This window comes from Meriones unguiculatus, chromosome 4, assembly GCF_030254825.1.
Source record: "Meriones unguiculatus strain TT.TT164.6M chromosome 4, Bangor_MerUng_6.1, whole genome shotgun sequence".
NCBI lineage: Eukaryota > Metazoa > Chordata > Mammalia > Rodentia > Muridae > Meriones > Meriones unguiculatus.
Genome location: NC_083352.1, coordinates 132,900,176 through 132,922,224, shown reverse-complemented (window position 1 = coordinate 132,922,224; position 22,049 = coordinate 132,900,176). Strand labels below are relative to the sequence as shown.

At 42.7% G+C, this 22,049-nt stretch overlaps 1 protein-coding gene across 1 annotated transcript in view; it reads left to right on the top strand.

The window, feature by feature from the left end:
• Window positions 1-22,049, top strand: part of Slc24a3 (solute carrier family 24 member 3) — a 475,313-nt gene that overhangs the window by 47,320 nt on the left and 405,944 nt on the right. Inside the window, exon 2 of the mRNA XM_021644597.2 lies at window positions 20,953-21,081. Coding sequence (XP_021500272.2) covers window positions 20,953-21,081 — 129 coding nt within the window. The remainder of the gene's footprint in view (window positions 1-20,952; window positions 21,082-22,049) is intronic.

Sequence of the window (22,049 nt, the reverse complement as noted above, 5' to 3'; positions counted from 1 at the left end):
AAGCGGTTACTGAACCTCTCTGTGCCAAACAATCTGTGTTTCTTTTTAAATGCAGATCATGAAAATAATAGCAATAATAATAATAATGATTACACTTCCCACACACTGAAAAGCTACCATATGCAAACCACTCAGAAGACTATCTGCTACATAATTACCACCATGTAAGTGTCAGCTGTTACTATTAATTATTCCCATGTACTGAGAAGAACAGATCTGCCCTTTCCCGGGAAGAGTGAATGTCTTTGAGGCACTGAGTGGGGATTCATGGGGCATTGCTGTTTCCAAGGGATGGAAGTTCATTGGTGCTTAGCCAGCCAATCTCCCATGCCCAGGTGTATTTGCACCTAGTTTCCATGACTACCCTGTAAAGCAAGGGCTATGTGTATTGTCTTTCTGCCTAAGAACTTCAGTTCAGTTATTTCTTTGTGGAGACTGTTTAGTTTAACCTTTGCTGCCCATCAGTAGCAGACAGTACTGGAATTCAACTATCTGAAGGTTGGAGAGGCCCTCCCTCTGTTCTTCCCCCCATCCCTCCTCCTGCCCTCCCGCCTTTCTTTTGGCTCTTCCTATGAAACACTCTTTAAGGCAGTGGTTCTCAACCTGTGGGTCACAACTCCTTTGGGGGTCATATGTCAGATATCTTGCACGTCAGATATTCACATTATGATTTCTGACAATATCAAAATTACGGATATGAAGTAGTGACAAAATAAGTTTTGCTCAGGGAGGAGGGATATCACAGTATTAAAGGGTGGCAGCATTAGGAGGGTTGAAAACCACTACTTTAGGGTGATTATGGATGATTTCCACCCTGTCACAGGCCTGCGCCTTGGATGAAAAAAGAATGGCAGCCATGAGATAGATTGTTTCTCAGGGAGACTAGTGGCCCTTGGATGGATTTTTCATCTTTATCTTCTCCATGGGACCCCTAGTGTGGGTAAAAGTGAAGTGTGTTGTAGGATGGGTCCATGAAGATGTATGTTCAAAATCATATGTAGACACCAGCACGCATGTGACCCTGGATAAGCAGGGCTTTCATTTAGTCTGATAAAGAGAGAGGCTGGTGGTGTGCACTCAGTATGGAAGGCAGGACTCCATTCAGTATGGAGCATGCAGGCTGCAGCTGGTCCCTGGGATATTTGCTTTTGGAAGCTTCATTCAGAACGAGAAGATAAAGTATCTCACTAGACTTTTCATCGATGCATGGATTCAGCAGCTAAAAGGAGTGTTGAACTGATGCATGCAGCAACATTGGCAAACCTTGAACCTGCTACGTAGAATTAAACCAGCCGTTTACCAGAGACTATGATAAAGAGGAGGCCGTGGCCAGCATAGGCACATCTGTGAGGTCAAGAGGCAGGCTAGTGTTCACCTGCGGGGGCACAAGTAGGTAACAAAGAGGGATCGCTGCTAGCTACAAAGTGCCTTTTTGCCATGATGAAAATGATCCTAAATTAGATGCTGGTGAAGCAAGCAAACTTACACAACTCTGTAAACAGTTTTTAAAGGGTTTAATTTTCTGCTTTCACATGAGTGAATTTCACATCATAAATTTATAATTTATATAATAAATCATAGCTAAGTAAAGTTGATAAAATGGTTTTTATAATTACTACACATTGAAATGATAGTGTTTGGGTATGCCAGGCTAAATAAATATATATTAGAATTCACTTCACCTGTTTGGTATTTCCTTTTAGTATTTTTTCTAGAGACTCTAGAATCACTTACATGTCTCACTACACACACACACACACACACACACACACACACACACACGTGGACTTACACCACAGCCTCCATAAGGTTCTAGAATTCTACTCCTTCACCAAACCTGTTCCCAGGTTTGAACTTCTGATGACTCATCATGGTTAAAATTCAGTTTTGGAGAAAAAAGTTATTTAGGTATTTTTTAATTTACTTTTTTAATTTAAACATTATTTTCAAAAATAGGTTTTTAAAGAGAAATTTTGGAAGGCACGAGAATCACGTACTGTGAGCCTCAGAGTGCGGCTCTCGCTTTCTCCTGCACTGTGAGCCCTTCGAAGATATGTCTATAACCACGGACAGGACTGTTTTATAGAATTCATAGTCTGAGTTGAACAAAGGCCTTGTTAACTAACCCTCCCCTGAGCTGCAGCTGAGAGAAATAGGCAATGGATTCCAGGGTGGCCAGTGGGTTCCGGATGCCTATATTTCTCTGTCCTGCCCGCTTCTTCTGGAGACCATAGGGATGTCTTGTTTTCCTCTGAAAATTCATGTCAAACCTTGACCCCCACGTATACCTGCAGAGACGACTTAGCATGGCCTCACTTTTTGAGTGATTCCTCCTGGAGAAGTTATTTTCTAGATGTTTCTTCTGCCAGTTTCACTTGCATTGTAGGAGCGTTCAGAAGTCTGAGTTATACCCCTTTGTGGACCAGAGTCCTGCAAGAGTTCTAGAGTGCCAAGTCTGAAGAAGGAAGCAACATAGCCAAATTATCCCAAGAAACATAACTAGATCACTTTTCTCCTGATGTGACAAAATACCTGCAAAAATAGGAGGAAAAAGTTTATATGTGTTTTAGTGTGAGTTTTAGTGTTTATATGTGTTTATAGAGTTTATATGTGTTTTAGTGTTTAAGGATAGACCCACCCCCCAACCCCCAAATCACAAGCAAACTAACTGGGTGATTCTCCTAGGCACAGTGGTATTTTGAGAAATTACATGAAAATAGAGCTGCGCAGAGAGGGTTTGCCCCTGAGCCAGGTTATTTCATAGCTCTGTCCAGGGAGGACATTTGTTCCTGTGGCCTTGCTCCTAGAGGTTAAGCCTTCCAACCCCTCTGACGAAGATGGGACAGCCTCCTCTGGCAGTGGCTCTGAAGCTTGAGCTGCTAAGGGAGTTGAGGTGTCTCTGGACTAAGAGCTCAAGTACAGATGGTTCTGGTTCTTCCCGCTGCCTGATGCCACCATGATGTCTGCTCCTCCCTGAGAAGAAGTGTGTCCAGTGTGCTTGGTGAGTGCCAGCACACTGTTACTACAAGACCCTGAGGCAGAGCAAACATGGTCTTAGAAGCTCTTCTGAATGTTTAAGGATCAACCAAGTGATGAGCACGATGGCCACATAGCCAGGCATGGCTGCACCTGGAAAGGCTCATTGTGTACATTAAACTTGGCCTTGACACTTGCTGTACTTTCAGATACTACAAAAGAGGGGTTATCAATGTACTAATGAAACCTTAGCAACATTGTATCCAATATTTTATTTATTTATTTTATTCTTTTTTGTATTATTTTTATTTGTACTTTTGTTAATTACAGTTTATTCACTTTGTAACCCCCCTATAGTTTCCTCCCTCCTTCCCTCCCAATCCTATCCTCTCTCTCCTTTCTCCACCCATCCTCCTACCCAAGTCCACTGATAGGGGAGATCTTCCTTCTGATCCTAGTCTATCAGTTCTCATCAGGAGTGGCTGCATTGTCTTCCTCTGTGGCCTGGTAATGCTGCTCCCCCCACCCCTCAGGGGGAAGTAATTAAAGAGCAGGCCAATTAGTTCATGTCAGAGAGAGTCCCTGTTCCCATTACTATGGAACCTGCTTGGATACTGAACTGCCATGGCCTATATCTGTTCAGGGGTTCTAGGCTATCATCTCCATGAATGGTCCTTGGTTGGAATATCAGTCTCAGAAAAGACTCCTGTGCCCAGATTTTTTGGTTCTGTTGCTGTTCTTGTGGAGCTCCTGTCCTCCCCAGGTCTTACTATTTCCCACTTCTTTCATAAGATTCCCTGCATTCTGCCCAAAGTTTGACTATAAGTCTCAACATCTGCTTTAATTCCCTGTAGGGTAGAACCTTTCAGAGGTCCTCTGTGACAGGCTCCTGTACTGTTCCCTATTTTCTCCCTCTTCTGATGTCCATCCTCTTTGCATTTATGAATGGGGATTGAGCATCTTAGCCAGAGTCCTCCTTCTTGATTAGTTTGTTTAGGTGTACAGATTTTAGTGTGTTTATCCTATATTATATGTCTAATATCCACTTATGAATGAGTATATATCCTGAGTGTCTTTCTGCTTCTGAGATACCTCATTCAGGATGCTCTTTTCCAGTTCCCACTATTTGCCTGCAAATGTCATGATTTCCTTGTTTTTTTATTGCTGAGTAATATTCCATTGTGTAGATGTACCACAATTCCTGTATCCATTCCTCAACTGAGGGGTAGAATGGTTAAGATAAAAAAACTCACGTGACAACACATGCTGGAGAGGTTGTGGAGAAAGGGGAACCCTACTGTATTGCTGGTGTGAATATAAACTTGTACAGCCATTTTGGAAATCAATCTGGTGCTTCCTCAGACAATTAGAAATAGTGCTTCCTCAAGATATAGCTATACCACTCCTAGGCATATATCCAAAATATGCTCAAGTACGCAACAAGGACATTTGCTCAACCATGTTTGTAGCAGCTTTATTTGTAATAGCCAGAAGCTGGAAACAATCCAATATTTTATATAAAGCCATACAAAGACATTTGAAAACATTATAGAGTGCCGTTCGTATGACCACCACTGAGATCCTAAGATCTGCATTTGTTGTGCCTTCAGCTTTACTGTTTTCCCCTCAGCATCATAAAATCTTTTTATGGATCCCTTATCATATCTGTAAAATATGAACCTGGTCCCTCATTGTTTTAGATGAGAATATTAAGGGGAAATGATATTAATGAGGTGGGTAAGAATTCAAATGTCTGAAGTATATAGAGGACTAATAAAAGGTCCTTTGGTTGGAGATAAAAGGTGGGAGAACCAGGCCACACTCTGCTGCTCCAAACACCATGAGCTTGGAGTGATCACCTTAAATCTGCCAGGATCATTATTGAGCTTGTCTTAGACTCGGTGTTACTGGCAGACTACCAACAGCAGGGTCTCAACACATGGTTTATGATCTTTGACAAGTTGTTAGACTCAATTCCAAGATTATTTCTTTTCCATTTCAGGAGTAGCAATAAGAGCAGCCACCCACAATGTCACTGTCGTATTAAGTGAGATGTTGAAATGTAATGGGAATGCCCGTCCTTGACTATGTCTGGCATGATGTGCGCAGAGCTAGAATGACAGATGTTAAGAGAGCATGTGTGCATAAGTCTTTGCCTGGTGTCCTGCACCTCACACAGGAGACATCAGTGAAGTTACATCTGTGTTGTATTTAGAAGAAACAGTAGAAAGAGCAGTGTTGATTGTCAAGTCAAGTAGATCAGAACTAAACACAAGGAACCAGTGACTAAAACAAAACAAAATTTCAGTTCACAGCCTATACCTCCTCTGCTTGACTCTGGAAAGAGCTATTCTGGATGCCTCAGAGGAAGATAGCTTGCGGTTTACTGCTCCTCATCAATGAGACCCCTGTCCTCTTTAAACCTTCAGAGCAGCCTGCAAGGCACAACTGCTGACGATGTCATCTGCTATATAAGCTCTCTGCCCATGCCCAGCATAAAGAATGCCTCTGGCAAGGGAGACCCACTCCTCTGACCCAGTGTGTTCCTGTCTGTCATGCCTGTCATCAGTACAGAGAGGTCAAGCAGAGACACAGAGCAGGCTGGCTTTGGTAGTATGAGGCAGCAAGGAATGACTTTCTACAGCACCTCACTTGCCCCCAGACCCTCAGATGCCTCAACCTTTGCTTCAAGCTGCCACAGAAAACAGATGGTGACACTCATAACACCATCATGGCTTTAGTGAACATCTCTGAGGTAAAGGTTGATCTCCAGGAGCATCCTTTTCCAGCCTCTTTCTCTCCTCCATTGCTGTGGCATGGAGCTGCCTGCTAGGCTGCCCTGATGGCCACGGTGTTTTCCCTCACCCAGAAGATGGGCACGATTTGACCCGATGGGTGTTGGTCCTGATAATTCACTGTCTTTATGAACACTCTTCTTGTATGGGGAAGTAGACCCAGGGGACAGGTTACACTTGGAGGGCCAGCTTTTCAGATGTCCCCGTGGCAGTAAGGAACACAGGCTAGAAAGATGCAGGTGCAGACAGGAAACAGAGGATTCTGGTTCATGGCAGTGCTATGCCACAGGCATGGCATTTCACATCATCAAAAATCAAACAACCCAAACACTTTATTTGCCTGGTGATTCCATCACAGATGTTTTTAATAGAGTTTGGAGTCATCAAGGCTCCAATAATGAACAGACCTGTGAACACATCCAGAACCCAGTTTCATTATTTCTTTCTCTTCCCTTGTGTTTGTTTCAACTTAAACCCAGCTTCTTCTGGGGTGACAAGGAGGCTGCAGTGGTTCCAGGCCTCACCACTTCACACACAGAGAGCAATTATGACAAGGACAGTTCTTTCTGAAAAGAAGAGGACCTTCTTTCCTCCCTAGACGCTATCAGCAAACTTTTATGACTCACAGGTGGTTACATACCATTCCCAGTCCAGAGACATGTCACATGCAAATTCTATTATTCAAACAACAGTGGCCCACCCATGTTATGGTCAAGCCACCCCATCTTCATGACCTTTTGCTGGCACAACAGGAAGCCATCTTGAGGAGAAGATAATGTCCACGATTATCTACCAAGGGGGTTACTGAGTACCAACCCTAACCTGTGCCTGACACATCTCTGCTGTCACCGCTCATTCATCTTTCTGCCATGGAGAGGTAATATATAATTCTAGAAGAGACAACATGCCTCATTCAGTGCCAGAATCCCATTATAATGTGTCAGAGTGTGGTATGTGTGTCTTCTGTTTACCCTTGTTTCTTGGTCATGGAAGCTTTAATGGACAGAGTATCTCACAGCATTCAGAAAGATCTGGCTCAATACAGCCTTGGGAGACAGAATGTGAGCTAGAAAGCAGGGAGCAGACAGCATGCAAGCAACTCGCTGCACTGAGACCCGGAGCCTACAGCTAGGTGCATATGGCAGAAACCCAATACTAAGTATTGAGTTTCATTTTCAATGAGTATTTTCCAAGGGGAAGTCATTGGAAGCCTGCCTCAGAGATCTGTGGCACTGGTGGAATTCTGGGAAGCAAGCAATGGAAATGTAGGGGTCCTCTGAAAGTCGGCGTGGGGGAGGTGTCCCCCCAGCTGAATTGTGAGAGCCAATCAGTCGTCTTGCAGTCCTGGCAGTATGTGGTGGTAGGTAGCACGCCACTTTTCCCAGCCTGTCTGTCAGGCTCAATAGTGTCCTCTTTCTCCAGCTTGCCTTTCCTCTCGATGGGCTGGAGCTGATCTTGTTTTTCCATTAGCCACTAGTGTTCTCCTGTTGCTGGCTTCAGTTTCCAGCTTGGATAAGTGTGTGCATGACCCAAAGAACAGCAAACAGTGAGAGTGAAGTGACTGCGTTTAAACAGTGTTCACCGCCAGCCCCCTCCATTGTCCTGTCTTCTTTGTGAGATGTCAAGGGGGTTATTTCTCTTCTAGAGTCAAGTTCCCTGGTAAGAGGAGAGAAAAGAGGAAAACCTTATTAGAATGTCCATCATGCTCTGCACCAATCACATCTTTCCGCTTGCTTCTAGAGACTTCACATTAACAAGGTCAAGGTTACCTTTGGTCGATGACACCATTTGGATTTCCTCTAGACGTTGCTCTTCTTGGGTTTCATCCACAGCTGTAGTTGGGAGGTCACTGTGAGTCCAAACTCCCATTCAATGTCAGGATATGCCTATTTCATTCTGAGAGCCTTTCTAGCCAGGCCATACCCACAGTCAGGAGCTGGCTTGACCCATTGAAAATAAAGACTGGAAGTTGTGGAGATCATGGGTTCAGGGGAAACTCTCTAAACTGGATGGAATTATAGAAACACAGCACTCTTCCTTCAGATGGACCATTTGGGAAGGCTTTTTGGATGTATCACGGTATATCCAGTAGGCTTGTGCCTTGGAGGAATAAGGGCCTCCATGATGCCTCATGGTGCATTTTCCCCTTGTCTTGCTTTCCAGTCTTTCTCAGTCTCTCTTCCTCCCCCTCAAACTAAACTACTTATGTCCATGTCTTTGTCTTCTTAAAGCTGACTTGGGGGGAGCCCAAACCAGGACACTTACCACTGTTGCCAGCACTACATTGCCATCCAAAGCCTGAAATACCACAATGGTATGTGAGGCTTTTCATCATTTGAATGTGCTGGCCTCTGGCTTTCAGCTGCCCAGGCTGGCTGAGTATTTGGTGAGCTGTGCTAAGACTAACTGAATCCACTTTGAGTGGCTCAGTTTCACCACTGTTGCCTGGAGTCGATCTTTTTATTCGCTGTAGTCATCTTAATCCCCGCAGGAGCCCAGCGCTCTTCCAGATCCATTTTTTTGTTTCATAGATGACATTGGAAAGGCTCACTGTGCATGGCAGGATGAGGGGCATTTGTTCAGAAAAAAAAAAGAAAAGCTCTCTACAGTGCAGTGGATGCAGGATGAAGGCAAATCAGTTCAGACAGGGGCAGTGCTTATTCTTTTAGATTTCATCAGATTTACATGAGATGGGATTTTAAAAAAATGGACCATGGGTCAGATGGGAGTTTTTCTATCATTCTTACAGAAAGATCAACCTACACTGGCTGAGGCTGCTGACAGAAACCATTGCAACATGATTGCCTTGGATTCATCTGTCAAAGCCAAAACACAATGTCGGCTACCTACCTCTCGATGTCACCTTTGGGTGCTTGATGAGCCTCTGGACTTTTCTAGATACAGGTTCATGTTCAGAAGAATGGGTGGGTCTCTCTCCTGGGCACTCTTCCTTGACTGGCCTGGTTCAGTTATAGCCATTGCCAGAACCAGTCATCATGGCCCAGGAGATGGTGGCCTTTTATTAGTAAGTTTGTCAGTTTTCTACTAACATAACAAAACAACAGAGATAATCATCTCATGATGAAGAAAGGTTTATTGTACCTCCTGAGTTTGGAACTTTCCACTAGTAATTCCCAGTTGCTTTGGGACTGTGGTGAGACAGAGCATCATGGTGGCGCACAGAAGGAAGGGCAAAGCTACTCGCTCATGGTAGCTGAGAAGTGAGAGAGAGAAGAGGGGACCAACAGTCTGAGTCTCATTAAGGCATGCATCCTGTCTCCTAAGACCTCCCACTAGGCCTTACTTCAAAAGTATCACACGTGGGCTGTAGGAGGACATCCAACATTCACACTGCTGCAGTTCCTCACGCATTCTGTGTAGGCTTCACAGGTGAAGGGAACTTCCTGTCAGAATGGGCAGACTGAGTGTGATGAAAGATTGCTTCCAGAGTGGAAATCTTAGGATGATTCGAATTAAGGGGTGGCATGAGGAGTATAAACACCAAAGTTCCAGCGAACTTAACATTGTAAGATTCTTGGTACATATTTATTGAATCCTTCTGTTCAAGGCCTTCCTAGAGACAAATAAGAACAGGATAACCATGTCAGGAAGCCCATTACCTAAGTGAGGTGATTAAAAAAAATATACATGGCTGGCACTCATGCCATCGCCATTCAGAGATGCATTTCTGACTCCTGTGAGGCTGTGAGCTCTTCTCCCTCATGATTAGTGCAGTGTCCCTTTGCCCTTCGTCCCTGTCATTCCCCATCACCCCCAAGGAGAGTCCTAATACTTCCTGTCTTTGAAGAGCCTTATCCTTAGGACCACAGAGGGAAAAATACCTTTCATTTCTCCTTCCTCAGCCGGACTCTCTCCTGGAGTTGTTATTGTTGGTGTGAATTAAGAAGAGCACAGGATGAGGGGCAGTCTCTTCTGCAGCAGTCTGGGGATGCAGCCCGAGAGGAGATGCAGGCAATTTTGTACTTGTACCCAGCAATAAATTGGAGTGTTTATTCAAGCACAGATGATGGAAAAGGCCGGGCTTTTGAGGATCCAAGTGCTGTAGTGTGGTCAAATTCTCCTCAATTGGAAGCAAAATGTGAGTTTTTAAGGGAAATGAAGGAACATATTAGTCAGGTTTGCAGGGGTCAAATGTATTTGCTGTATGGAAAATACAGCCACTGGGGGCACAGCAGCAGAGCGTGGCTTTGCTGGCAGGGGTGGACTCATTTGGAGCTGGAGTCTGCAAAGTCTTCTGAACAATGTGAATCCATGTGTCTTTAATACTTTATTATGTGTGAAAATGATGTATTTTATCGAGGCTTTGTACCTAATTTTGGATTTCTATCTTACATTTAACAGAAGGACACTTATATAACTTCAGACCCTATAAAATCTGGAAACATATAGAGATGAGATAAAAAATAAGAGATAAAAATAAAAGTGAGAAAGTAATTTCAAAATTATGCTTTATTACATCTTATTTTTTTTCAAGAACAAAATATTTAGACTTTAGTGAATACCATAGCATGAATGAACATTGTTTTATTGAGTGGACATGACTCAACATACTTAACCATTTCTGAACATGTGATTTTCCAGAACATGTGCTTGAAGCTCTGACCATTTGCATTTCATTTAGTACTGAAGCTTAAAAGGCTTAGCTAATCTGGTGAGGCATATGGTCTAAGTGGTAGAGGCACTGTTAGGAGAGCCACTAAGTAAAGACTCTGACTTTTCAATTATAGTCAGTTATGCAAAGAACCCTTTTCCTGGCTCAGCTGATTAATCTGGCAGTTTTTCAGATGGCGCATTTACACACTTTCAGTACACGTGTGTAAAAGCTCTTTGTTTTGAAATGTTTTTATGTAGATGACACAATTCTACCTAGTTTGTGGTGGGTGGGACATCCAAAGGTTTTAGAGTCTACTGATCTTAATCTTCTGGTAAGGGCACACTTAGTTTTGATTTCTCAAATGGTTTTTCCATAGAGCAAGCTACTTTAGGAAAGCAACAGCTTTCTCCCTAGCTATTCAAATGTCGTTTTGAAAGACGCATGTTTGTCTGTGGGTGCCTACATGTGCTCTCTGAAAATATCGGCTAGGAGCGTAATCAGGTAATCATGTTCTTTCCAGAAAATTGTAGAAATGCACAGTTCATATGTGAAAATCCTTTTTACACAGACCTATTGTGTATGTGCACTCAAGAATGCATTTGTGTGATACTTGTAGAACACGCGTGGAAATCAGAGGACAGCTTACAGAAGTTAGTTTTCTCCTTCCACCAGGCAGGTTCAGGGCTTATCATCAGGCTGGGGGCCAAACACACTTAACCACTGAGCTACCTCACTGAACCAAAATTGCCACTTAAAAGAAAACTAGTTACACATCTATAAAGTACAAAAGACAATTTGAGATCAAGTCTCCATTTCATCTCCAAGTAGTGTTCAGAATTTACTATTTTAAGTAATAACTGGTTATTCCATTAAATTGAACTTATCCACAGAACACCATGCTACAATCCTATGAAAGTGAGGGAGCTAGGGATGGCACTGTGCTTGTCCTGTGCTCTTCCTTTAGGACCATCCCTGCCTTTCAGTTTTAGTAGTTATTGTTATTGGACACGTATACTCAGTGCAGTGCTGCCAACTCACATGTCAAATTATTAAATCAATATATGTTTTTCTCATTTTTGGTTGACATGTGATGAATGCATGACATTTTTAATGGTTCCTTCTCTCCAAAAAGCTATGTGGCTTCTCCACAAAGCTCTGGAGGCTAGCGATCAGATACCTCTAGCTATCAGATAATTCTGACCTAGATAAAAGATAGACTTAAAATTCAGGAGACAGCAACATTAGAGGTCAGATCACTCATGTTTTTTAGTGCTCAGATCAGTAATAGAGATGGAGTGATTCAACTTCTCCAGCCAAAAGATTCTATTGGCAGATCCCAATAGAATCCCAAGTCACCAAATGCCCAGGATGAGGAGGTGCTCCTACCAGGTGCCTTCCCTAGAGGACCTCATGTGATTCCGTCATCAGCTGGATTTTGTTTGGGTTCAAATCTGATTGGGGAATGTTTTTGTGTTACAGAGCAAAATGATTGTGTAAGAGGGCTTGAGGCTGATTTTGAGTATTGAAAACTCTTTTCCTTCTCTTCTGCCACTAAAACTGTGAGTTTTCTTTTACCCATGAAAATAAGAAATGGAGAAAACAAAATTGAACAAACTCCGTCTCATTTGTCTCACTGGAATGCTTGATCAGCTCCACATGAAGGCCAGTACCTTTTCCTCTGCCCCCCTTTGCCCTTAATGTGTGCTGATGGAATCTGGATTCTAGCTCCATTCTTGGCTCTGGAATGAAATATTTTATTTAACAGATGCAACCAGCTCTGTAGACAGCCATCGCATGTGGCTGTTTAAACCCAAGTTTAAGCTAATTAAGATGAAATAAAACAAAAGCTTCATTTCTAGCTAGGTGAATAATAGCCTCCTCTGGCTGGCGGCTGTTGGTGAGCCAGGCATAAGAAAATCCCACCAATGTGTAAAGCTGTTCATTAATCTCCAAAGCGTTTGTATCTTTTCACCTTCTGAAATACAGAGAATTATTCTGGAGAGGATTTTAGAAACATTGAAGAACATAGGTATTCATGAACCTACTGGAAATTTCTTGGCAGGTTAGGTTTTGAGTCAGATATGCAAAGAAAAGAATTTAGAGAAGATAAAGGATTCATTCAGGTCAGGTTCAAATGAAGGCTTTCTTCTGGGTTGCAGGCTGCTGTTGTCTTGTATCTTTATCTTTTGGGAAAGAGCTAGAAAGTTCTCTGGTTTCCCTCTATAAGGATACCAATACTGTCTCTGCAGTTCAGTCATGACGTCTCATTCTTATACTGTAATTACCTCCTAAAGAACTCATATCTTGATGCTGTCACACTTGATATAGGAATGGGGTGGCACAGTCAATCTATTGCAATAACAATCTCCATATCAATAGAGAGTACACATGTATTTGTTGGGGAAGGGGGTGGTCCTCTATGTGAGGCCATTCAGGACATAGATCAAGAAGAGACTGAGTATCCAGCTCTACAGACAATGGAATCTAGAAGAAATCATCCATAGGCAGGAGGTGGTGAAGGAGCTTCAGGAAGTGCGGTGAAGGAATGAGCAAAGAGAGGCTAAGGAGAAAGTAAAGCATTGGTGCTAAGCTTGGATCCTTGACACATCAATGGACTGTCAAGAGGAAAATGGGCTCTGGGGAGTATACATGGGTCATCAGAACAATCCTTTTTGATGCATTTAGTAGCCGAGTGCATGTTATGAAGAGAGAAAGCTTTCTGGCATCTTCATCTCTGTATCAGTCTATCTTGACCTTCCCAGCATCCTCAGCGGCAGTTTGAAATTTATCTCATGCCTTTGGTATCATACTCTGGGGAGTTCCTTCTTTGTTGTCAGGGACTCATACAACTTGCTCTTTCCCATGCCAGACTTCTTTCGGGTTGGTGAATTGGTGTGTGTGTATAAGGTGGGACAATACAGTAGTCAGGGTATGGCTGGGCTAAAAGTTAAAATTATTTTGGTGGATAGTAGGGAGAACTGGCCTTTGCTTTCATTTGCTATGGTGAGCTGGCATCTGGTCTAGGGATGGGCACAGCTTCTATACAGAAATGATGTGGCTGCATATTACCCATCTCACAGGAGAGCCATGGATCTAGCAGCTTGCTTCAGTCCTCATCCTCCCTACCACCATCAGGGCTTGAGGCTACTATGCTCTGTGTCCCTCTACCTGCAGCAGTGCCAGGTTATGGCAGGCCCTTCAACCGCACCCCCTTTCCTCTGGTACTAAGAAGACAGCCTCGTAGAGTTTTGGAGAAGTCTGCATAACTGGTATGGTCAAGGAGCTCCATGAGTATTCGATACAGACTCTAATGTCTAGCCTTAAGGAGAGTTTGAAAATGCTCCTGACTCCGAGAATCCCACTCCAAATGGGATGATGACTGGTATTGGTTAGTTTTCTGTTCCCTCTACTCTGAGCAAAAGGCAAACCCCTCAAAGGGACTGAGACCCTCAACTGTATTCAAATTCAACATGTTTTCTCACGGAGGAGAAAAGAGGAAGAAGTTTAAATGGACCGTTAAAGCTGCTAACCTGAGAGTTACCAAGGTGACTAGTGGACACTGGACGTGTGACTCAGCTCATCGCATTCTCAGGGTCCTATCAAATGCCAGACACAGTGTGCACATGGCCTGGGAAGAGATGATAATGGAATCCATGGCTTCCCTAGGGTTTGGAGTTCTCTTAGATCCTTCTGAATCTCCCCTGAACTCTTTCTGGAAGCTTCCACACTTTTGAGAGAAACCAGTGTAAGGCCACTTAGCCTAAGGGTCCTCCTCTCTGCTGGGTTTTAAAGGACTCACTTTGGTGAGTTACAGTTTTGCTACACATTGTGTTACTTTCCAAGGACCAGGAAGCAATGTAGAGAGATGTTATTGTTTCAAAACTCTGAAGGATTTTGTATTGGACGTGAAGTAGACATAGAACAAAGTGGAAAGGGAAAGATACAGTGGAAAGGGGAAAGGCAAGGAGATGAGAAGGGAGAGAATTAGCCCCAATGAATGTGTATAAAAGTCCCATATGGAAACCTGCTGCTTTGCAAGCTGATTTAGCAAGTAAAAATAAAGTGTTTTTAAAAAATCCGTTGGGAAGAAATCCCCCCCCGTAGAAGATAAAAAATGCCTGGCCACCCTTTTGGGATGCAAGGGGTAGACCAGAAAAGGGGCCATGTGGAGAGTGGTGCTGATCACTAGAGACTGCAGAAGGCAGGATGCTGGCTGCTGGCTTATGCAAACTCAACCTCCAACCCTGGGGTGAAGACCTGGTGTACACAGAGGGGAGACAGCTGTGTAAACTGCAGGGTGGGTATTTATAGCCTTGGTGAGGCGTGCAGGGCCAGCCTGGAGCCTGCCAGTGGCCATACCATCAGCTTGAACCTTGTGTCCTGGACCGAGTTTTCTGCTTCTTCTTTCTTGAATGATGCAGGAGATTCAGTCTCTGTACCTGTGAGGGAGGGGCTGTGGCCATGGTATTCTGGACACTTGGGAATGGTGGCTCTTCATTCTCACTTTCAAAAAGCAGGACAGCATTCCAGTTCTCAAGAGGGATGGAGTTGTATGTACTCTCAAAGATAAGCTGTTGTTCCCATAAGGGCATTTCCCCTGACTCCTAGCACTCTGGGATAAGGTCAGAAAATGCATGCCTAGACTATGGACTCAGACATAGACTTGGGTGCCAGCTTAGCTGATTGACATCTGAAGCGAAAGTGTAGTGGGATGTGGTGACATGGTACGGGAAGGGAACTCGATGCATAAGTGAGGGGCACATAGATGCATTTTACACTCTTATATTTTCCATTTTTACTAACATTAATTGCACAAAATAATGCTTTATTTATTTATTTATTCATTTATTTATGTGCTATTTTAAATTAGATATTTATGTGTGTGTTCTTTGATCACATTTATTTCCCTGACTACTCTCCCTTAGCTCTCCCTCTCCTGCTGTTCTACCTTCACTGATGATGCCATCTTCTCTTTAGATACCAGAGGAGTTAATGCCTTGGTAGAGGGCAAACAGCTGCACCTCTCTTCTGAGCCTAAGACCAGTATCTGGGAAGGGTTAGCAGGCCTGTGAATCAGGCTAGCAGACAAGAAGCAATGTTTTAGGAGTCAAGGCTGTGAGCTAAGGATCTGGGTCATGGGGCTCCCAAGAAGATCCAATGTGGATATCTGAATTGAGTTCTGTGTGCTTTGGTCATGGGAAGGAGAACAGGAGAGAAAGAGGACAGGAGGAAGGGGGAGGAGTGCGTGCTAGAGTGCAAAGGGGTGAACACACAGCTCTGTAATGGAAACTTGGCACCCAGCCTCCACTTTCTTCGCTTCCTCAGTACATGCAGCTTGGATCTCAGATTGAGAACTGAGTTTCCTCCTCGGCCAGCAGCACCCCACAGCATCTCTCTGGCCCCTTCTTGTCACCTCTTCCCTGAGACCACAGCCCTACCAGTTTCCCCTGGTGGTGACTTGTGACATGAGAGCCTGCTGTTTCCCCTGCTCAGCCCCTACCTCCCTCCTTTCCTCTGACTAATTAGGGCAACATGCAACTTTCAGGGCCTGGCAGATGAGAAGCCAAGAATGCCATGGACTGGGGCCAAGTGTTTTTGTTGACATTGCTCTAGTGTAGCTTTGCAGAGCAGCCTTTTTGCTGTAGCAGAGAAGGACAAGGAGCCAGGGAGGTGAGTTAGGAGAGAGCAACGAGGAGAGCAAGTGTGGGCACCCTTTGCAGATCTGCCTCACTTTCCCCTGCATCCTAGTGTCTCCAGGGCCCACCCTTTGCCCTTTCTCTCCAAGCGCAAGACTGGAACAGCCCATGTCCTAGATAGCCAGGTTCCAGGAAACTACACTGAGCAGCGTGCCATGCAGAGTGCGATTGTACAAGTGCTTGAGTCTTTTGTCTGTGATTCTTTCCAGGTGGGCCACTCATCTTCATGAGAGTTTCTGGGGGAGGTTCAATAGATCCAGTGAGACGGTCCCACCCCTATTGTAAGATGCAGGCCTCTTTCACAATCTGTCTCCTTATTAGCTGTGCCTTGTAACCAGGGTGAGACTTTTTATCCAGTAATCTTCCAGGAAGCTGGCCTTTGAAACTGTTGATCCTGGATTCAGATCTTTCTTCTGCTACTTGTTCATTGTGTGACAATGGCAAGTTGTTTCCATTTCATTTCCGCATTTGCAAAAATGAAGCTAATATTTACACATAGGCTTATTCTGAATATAAAACACACTGAAAATGGAAAGTTGTTTACACATAGTAGTTACTCAATAAGCAGGATAACAAACTCTATGGAAAGTATTCTATATGGATACATAGATTGTCTATGATCTTAGGCAAGTTACTTCTACTTTGAATTATTTGCTTCAGAGGTAAAGAATTCCTAAAACCTTCTCATCTACCAGATTTTTGAGGAAACCAAACTGAACTACAATACTATCAAAATTTGTTCTCACTGAGCTTTGTTACTATCATTATTATTATTATTAATATTTTCTCAGACTGAACATCATTGTTGTCTCAGTGATCAGTGGTCAAGTCTGTTTTTGTTGAGATAAACGTTTGTAGGTTTTGGAAGGCTGAGGTGCTGTCTTAATAGCGTCTAATTCCTGAAGATATTGAATCATTATGTGAAACAATCCTCTAATTTTCTGCTACAATAGCTGGCTTTGCTTTTACATCTCTTAATTGGTATCAGCTTTTCTCTTAGGGTCACAGATCCACGGAAACTTGGCAAAAGACTTTGGGAGTCATTGGAAGGAATACTCTTGCTTCTTTTCAAGTCTTTAGGGTCTTTCTGAACCTTAAGACTGCAGGTTCACAGAGCACCCTTCTCTGACCCACACTGTGAAGACAGACAATAGCATGACCACTCTGCCAACCACAGCATGACTACTTAGATACCACGTGGAGTGGTGGATATTGAATACTCTGCCTATATCTGTTGTTCTGAACTTGGTATGGCTCACTGGCACCATACAGCTTCCAGAACCTGCATCTCATTGTCCAAGGCCTTTGCTATGCTGCAGAGCTTACTTTTGAGCTCCTTGTTATAGGTTAGAAAAGCTGGAGACAGGGATGAAGAGGTGGCTCAGCAGTTAAGAGCACATACTGCTCCTGCAGAGGTCCTGAGTTCAGTTCCCAGCTCCCACATCTGGTGACTCACAACAGCCTAGAACCCCAGCTCTGGCGTTCATGGACACTTGCACTGAAGTGTGCATACACACTTACACAAAGACTTACACATAGACATGCTTTTAAAATAAGAAATAAATAAAAAGAAAAGCTAGAGAATTAATGTTTCTGGAAATAGCCTTAAAGTCATGAGAGAGAAAGCATGGGTAGACCAGTACCATGTTCCTCACATTTGTGTATCTGGGAAGCTTTTCCTCTGGCTCATAGTGCTTTCAAAGGGTCCCAGTGATCCTCACTTATTTTAGCAACTGGCTTGAAGTATACATACCTTCCCTACTTCTCTATCCCCAGGCACATTCATCCTGGGATCACATCTGTAAGCCAGCAGTGCTCAATTCTCATCTTAGGGGATTCTCCTGACCTAGCATGGGACAAAGAAAACACCAAACACCTCTCTCTGACACTTTCAATACTTTTTAATATCGTACATTTATGTTTTAAGACTGCTTGTTGGAGTTTATTCTTTCTTTATGAGTTCCTGGAGTTTTTTTTTTTTCTTGACATCATTTTTAGTCATAGGATCAGCCTTTCAGGTTAAACAAGCTACCCAGAACTTTGGAATCCTTTCTTATGTGTTGTTCTGGTAATTTTGGCCAAGTTAATACATGTAGCTGGCATAGAGGTTCCTTACATTTGGGAATTGAAATGATTGTTTATCGGACAGTTTCACCTTTTCTCTGACTATGGGTGCTTTTCTGGCTATTTGCCTAAGTTCTAATTAGATAGCTTGACAACTTTTCACTTCAGACTAGGGCTGCATGTGAGGAAAACCTGAATTCACTTGCTGCTGATAATACCTGTAGCTTTTGAAGTCAGATGTAGATGAACACTGTACTTTCCAGAAAGTACAGGACCCTAAGTTATCCATGTATAAGGTGAAAATGGTGACTTCAGCTTAAGCTTACAAAACACCTTCTGTGCCATACAGCAATTTGGTGCTGGAGAGGTAATGCTCATAATCTCCAGTGGACTACTGTGAGAATCAAACTCCATAATGAAGGTAAAATTGTTTGGGAAATTGACAGTCACTATAAAAATAGAGGCTAGGAGATGGTCATTTCGGAATATTTGATCCCATTGTGAACTCCAAAGAAACTCCATTTCTTTGGTGTGGTTGAACCCTATCACACACCTTTAATCCAAAACTTTCTGTTTATTGTAAACAGATGATTATGGTGTCACAGAGCCTCAGTGAACACCTTTAATCCAAGAACTTTTCATACACAAGATTTAATAAAGTTCATCCCCGGTCAAGAGGCAGAGCAAGAAACCAGCTGACAGGAGTTAAAGTGAAGGAGGGACTTTGAGTGAGAGGTATTTAAGACAGTGTGGAGAAGAAAGGGATTAGCTCAAACTCTGGCTTTAGCTTAGGCTTCAGCTACTCAGCTCCCTGGCTTTTTGGGCTTTGAGCTAGCAAGCCTTTGGCCTTGGGTTGTTTGTTTATTTGTTTGTTTGTTTGTTTGTTTTTTACCCTTTGCTCCTGGGCTGTCAGCTGAGCTAGTGAGCCTTTTAGGGTTTTGTTTTGTTTTGTTTTGTTTTGTTTTGTTTTCCATCTAGACCTGAGCTGAGAAGGAAGGTCAGCTGGTTACTTTCTCTGCCTCTCTGAGCTAGCAGGTTTTCACCCCAGCATCTGGCTTTAGAGTCTTTATAGGTAAAAATAGAATGGTTGGGATTTTCCTTCTTTTAAACAACAGATGGTGGCCTTTAGATCTATGTTGACTATTTCAGAACATCACATTGTGTGGCTTGATGCACCTTGTTTTCTGTGTGAATGCCGCTAAGCTGAAGAACTAGACCCTTATCTTGTACTTAGAACCATTTTAAAATCTTTTTTATTATTTAAGACAATTTTTGAATTTAATATATTTGATCATATTCTTCTTTCCCAAGTCCTTCCAGATCCTCTCTCCCCTTCTACCCACCTAACTTTAAGTTCTTTCTCAAAAAGCAAAAACCCAATACCACCATTTTTTTCTAACCATTGCTATTCTAGACATTTCAGAGGCGATGATCTCCCATAATTCTTTTCCTTAGGTCCAGACCACTAGAAAGAGCTACCATGTCTGACCATCCTCCATCTCCAATAACTCCAATACCAAGCTCAGGATCTCATTTCTCTATCTTTGTCTTGATGGATTTGTCCATGGTGTTCAAGACTGATAATTTTTCTTCCTTGGATTCTTTCTCCCTACTTTTTATATCTTCTTTACAATCCTCTCATAATCTTTTGTTGAATTCTTTTAACCTCCTGTTCTCTGGAGAAATACTAGGTTCTCAAAGATTTTCTTTTTCTATTTATTCTCATCAGTCATCACTAACTATACAGATGTATGCATGGATTCTCCCTCTAGTCATGAAACCTACAGAGACCCCATCTGGACTATATCCCATGGCCTTCTCTATTTGGTATCTCTTTTGTATTAGCTCTCTTGCTCTATGATTCTCTGGTGATAATCTTATTAGTAGGAACTTCAGATTCTGCATGCCTCAAGCAGGGCAGGGAGTGTCTTCCCACAAGTACTCTTTCCTCTTTGTTCTTTGTGCTGACACTTTCATCTCCATGGTCATCCCATCCAGAGATCCAAGCATTGCTATTCTCACCCTCAACATGCATTCTGTAGTCTTCTTTGTCCTTCATCTCTTATTTTATGAAATCTTGTTCTGGGTCCCTTTTAGGCCACAGCTTTGGGGATAGTGAAATGATGCTTTAGTTTGGGTAGCCCCCCAAAATCAGATTCTGAGCATACGTTCAACTGAAGTTGGTTTATGTGAGATGATTTAAGCAAATATGGTGGTGGTATAGACACTGGAAGGCCAAAGAAGCCCACAGTGACTCAGCAGAGTCCATTGTTTCCATCTCCTCCCTTATCCATGGCATCATATCTCTAGCTTAAATTTGGCTCTTGTGAGAGTTTCGATGTCATGATAATCATTCAGTGGCTACAATTCTAGACTGCCTCCTTCACTATTGTTGGTTATTAAACATTTCTTAGCATGTCATTGGGTGTAGGAAATTGAGAAAGAGAAGAGACATCCATCAATCAAATATACTTTATCAAGAAATTTATCTTGTAGACATCAGTTTATTCACACCGTGGGAAATTGGAATTCAGTTTAGAATGCATAGCTCACTGTCATCCATCTTCAGCATTGAAGTATTTATATATAAGTTCCTTCCTGTGATTGGGTAGAGGATTTCTTCTGTGGCCCAGTAGGATTGCGCAGTCAGAGGAAGCCCTCAGATAGTTAGATTCAAGATATCTTAAAGGCATCCATGCGGTACAGAGAAAAATGATTACTGGTTATGGTACAGGCTCTCAAGAATGGGTAAAGACTGACATTCAGTTGTTAGTGATATGTGGTGACTTTTTTTTTCCTTCTCCAGAACTTGACCTCATGGATCTCATTGGGGAAGACAGAAAATGGATGGTGGGGAGGAAGCTGATGCAGGTGAATGATACACTGACTTCTGAAGATGCAGGACTTCGGAGCAGCAAGAACTGCACTGAGCCAGGTAACAGTGGTGGCTATGTCCTACCAATGGCTGCCATTATCTTTGATTATGGCCGAGGATGAGCTGGGCAACATTTCTTTAAGTTCTGATCTGGAAAGATTTTAAAGATGTTTAGGGTTTGTATATCAGAAACTCACATTTGATTTTAACAATATGACGATTCTGTATCTAAGACCTGACTCATCTTTGGTATGGATAAATAGTTGTCAATATGCTCCCAAAGGCCTTAGATCTTTTGCTATGGAAAGTGTTTCAAGAAGCCATGCATGTCTACTCCTTTTTGGAAGGATGAGTAGAAGGAGCTTCCCTTACCTTACCAAGTATCTTAATAATAATTTCTCAAGCATAAATGGAAAAAATGCAAACTAGATACTTGTATGTCTACCCACAAAATCCTATATAACCTATGGTCCTAGAGTTGTAGGGTTTATGTTACTGTGGGTTGTTATTAAAGGCTCACAAGGAATATTTTCAAACTTTAGTGATATATGTGGAAGCTATGTTAGCTATAAATGAAAATGGCCATGAAGGGTTTGAATGCCATTTCTGAAATGGATAGTTGTGGATGACCTAAGAAGCACAGACATATCAAGGACTGGTCTGAACAGACAGGAGAGGGAAACTAAGTTCTACTACATGGACTCTGTTGGTGATCTTTTCTGGTAGTCAGTTTTCAACATATTTCTTCAATTACTAGGCGAATGGTAAGTTGGATATAAGAAGACAGGAATCACATTACAGGAAATCTCACTTTTGTTTTGAGATGAAAAGAGCAGAGTAAAACGTGGCATGGTGGTGAATAGCCTTTGAGTCTGTCTATATACAGGATTCGTGGAGATGCTTTCTTTGTTTGTGGGGAGAAGTCTTGCTGTGAGTGGCGTTGCTCACTCTATTTGGAATGGCTTCCTCATAGACATAGATGTAGAAATTTCAGGTACATTGAAAGTCATTCCAAGGGAAGAAATGAC